The sequence below is a fragment of the Silurus aristotelis genome (genome assembly GCF_946808225.1).
Source record: "Silurus aristotelis genome assembly, chromosome: 5".
NCBI classification, from domain to species: Eukaryota; Metazoa; Chordata; class Actinopteri; order Siluriformes; family Siluridae; genus Silurus; species Silurus aristotelis.
The window spans coordinates 31,556,970-31,559,469 of NC_139578.1; the positions used below are offsets into that span (position 1 = coordinate 31,556,970).

The 2,500-nt window shown below is 36.5% G+C and overlaps 1 protein-coding gene and 2 long non-coding RNA genes across 9 annotated transcripts in view; 2 read left to right on the forward strand and 1 right to left on the reverse strand.

The window, feature by feature from the left end:
• LOC310726931 overlaps positions 1-1,559 on the forward strand; it is a 37,448-nt gene extending 35,889 nt beyond the window's left edge. Inside the window, exon 2 of the long non-coding RNA XR_014533881.1 lies at positions 1-1,559. This exon is cut by the window's left edge and continues 706 nt beyond it. This is a non-coding gene — a long non-coding RNA (uncharacterized lncRNA).
• The window catches only part of dnajb6b (DnaJ heat shock protein family (Hsp40) member B6b), a 34,513-nt gene that overhangs the window by 450 nt on the left and 31,563 nt on the right, over positions 1-2,500 (reverse strand). For all 5 annotated transcript variants that reach the window (XM_083542924.1, XM_083542925.1, XM_083542926.1 and 2 more), the window contains 2 exons: positions 1,737-1,835; positions 1-1,576 (listed from right to left, as the gene is read on the reverse strand). The exon at positions 1-1,576 is cut by the window's left edge and continues 450 nt beyond it. In XM_083542924.1, the coding sequence (XP_083399050.1) occupies positions 1,476-1,576; positions 1,737-1,835 (200 nt within the window). In that variant the 3' untranslated portion in view covers positions 1-1,475. The remainder of the gene's footprint in view (positions 1,577-1,736; positions 1,836-2,500) is intronic.
• Positions 2,232-2,500, forward strand: part of LOC310726909 — a 1,092-nt gene continuing 823 nt past the window's right edge. For all 3 annotated transcript variants that reach the window (XR_014533855.1, XR_014533856.1, XR_014533857.1), the window contains exon 1: positions 2,232-2,500. This exon is cut by the window's right edge and continues 70 nt beyond it. This is a non-coding gene — a long non-coding RNA (uncharacterized lncRNA).

Here is a 2,500-nt window from a genome sequence, read left to right on the forward strand (position 1 = left end):
TCCACATTTATTATTCTGTTAAAATGAGCTCCACTCTTGTGAGAAGATGTTCCACTAGATTGTGTGGTGATCATTCAGACACGAGTCAGGTACTGATGCAGGTGTGGCGAGGAGGCTTGGGGTGGAGTAAGGGTACATATTCAACCCAAAGGTGTTCAATAGAAGTTCTACATCTTCCACTCTTACTCATGGGAAGTCATGTTTATTGTTATGATGGATGTTTTCCAGGACAGGTTTTGGTCTCCTAGTTCAAGTGAAGGGAAGATTTTATGCTTCACACAAAGACGTCAGGAGTCCCGATACTTTTGAGATGAAAGCAACATTTGTTTGTTCATTGTACTAATTTATATAATTTTTCAAGATTGTTTATTGACACGTTTGCAAATGTAATATTCAAGGAATCACTTGTACCCTTCATGTTGTAAAATATATATTATTTTTTCATTGGTAAAAAAAATACAAATTAATAAATAAATAACTAAAGCCAATCAAGAAAGTTATTTAATTTACTATTTACATTATTTATTATAATAAATTTTTTTATTATATTTGTTTTTACACTTTTTTGGGCAAAGGCCAAATTATACGTTCATTAAGCAGGTACAAATCATCTCCATTTCCACTTAAAATGTATTTAATTGTTGAGTAGTGCTGAACAATATTATTAATAATTGTTTCACAAATCTGTTAATTACTTCACATATTTTATAAATTTTTTTACACTACTGTATCATGACAAACTCCAAACTGATACCACAAACTCTGAGGCACAAAAATTGTGTAGGACGTCTTTGGATGCATGAAATTCTCCCTTCACTTGAACCAGGAGACCCAAACCTGTTCCAGCATTACACTTCTCCTGTGCACATTTCTCCAGCTCCATAAAGATCTGCTTTGCATGGGCTTAAAGTGTGTGGAAGATCTCCTGCTATAGAGCTATCAACCCTATTAAACCTTCATGATGAATGTAAATGCGGACAGGCCTCCTCACCTCACCTACATCAGTACCTGACTTCTCTTATACCCTTGTGGCTAAATGAATCTCCACAAATGTCCAGAAAATCTAGTGGAACATCTTCCCAGAGGAGTGGAACTTATTATAACAGCAAATGGGGACTAAAATGTGGAACGGGTTGCTTATAAAGCACATTTTATGACAATAAGGTGTCCACAAACATGTCTGTGTAGTAAATAAAATCTCGCTCTCATGATTACGAACTGTTGCACTTTATCTGGAAATCGACTAAACATCTATGCCTAGTTTCTTTTAAGATTTCTTAGTTTCTTTTATTTTTAAAAATAAAAGTCTGCATTTGCACGGATTATATCAGAGCGTCTAAGTGCCCAGAATTCTAAGAAATGTCCTTAGAAAGAAATATGAAGGCTTTCTGACTTTTGTAAGGAACACTAGATTAGATTATAATTCACACTCTGCACCTCGCCTGTATTTCTATTATCTCTGCTGGATCGAAGGTTCAGAACCAGGAACCGATCCTCGGTGCCAGACGAGGATTCATCTTCTTTTTGTTTTCCGTTTCTGCTCGCCAGTGTTTCTTCCTTCTGTTTTCAAAAAATCCTGCAAGAGAACAAAACATTTACAGATAGACAGACAGACAGACAGACGGATAGACGGATAGACAGATAGACAGATAGATAGATAGATAGATAGATAGATAGATAGATAGATAGATAGATAGATAGATAGATAGACTTGTTATATGGACTACATAACAGACCTCTTGAGCTTCCTCTTTCTCCATCATCCTCATCTGTGGTGTTTCTAAGGTACCGGGAGTGGGGGGCGGGGCCTGGCAGGGCGCTCGGAGTGCTGATATCTGGGTAATGGACAGACAGATATCTTTAATAAATTTACAAGCCAAATTTGTTTCTGTATTAATTAATAAAAGCTGTAAATGGTGGTGAAATGCTGTGGTTTGAAAGAAAGACAAAAAAAAATTAAAGCAAGAGTGAGATTCAATAGTTGGCCAAGATTAACATTCTGAGTAAAAAAAAAAACAATGGCAGTAATACAAATGAAAGAAGTTATAATGTCACAAAGTGAGAAGCATAAATAAGGTGCGTTACAGTCTGAGTAACAGTAACAGGTGTGTGAGTAACGGTAACAGGTGTGTCAGTAACAGGTGTGTGAGTAACACTAACAGGTGTTTCAGTAGTAGTAACAGGTGTAAGTAACAGTAACACTAACAGGTGTGTAAATAAAAGAAAACAGCAACAGGTGTGTATGAGTTATAGGTGTGTAACAGTAACAGGTGTGTAACAGTAACAGGTGTGTAAGTAACAGTAACAGGTGTGTAAGTAACAGTAACAAGTGTGTAACAGTAACAGGTGTGTAACAGTAACAGTAACAGTAACAGGTGTGTAACAGTAACAGGTGTGTAACAGTTACAGTAACAGGTGTGTAACAGTAACAAGTGTGTGAGTGATAGTAACACGAACAGGTGTGTGAGTAACACTAACAGGTGTGTGAGTAACGGTAACA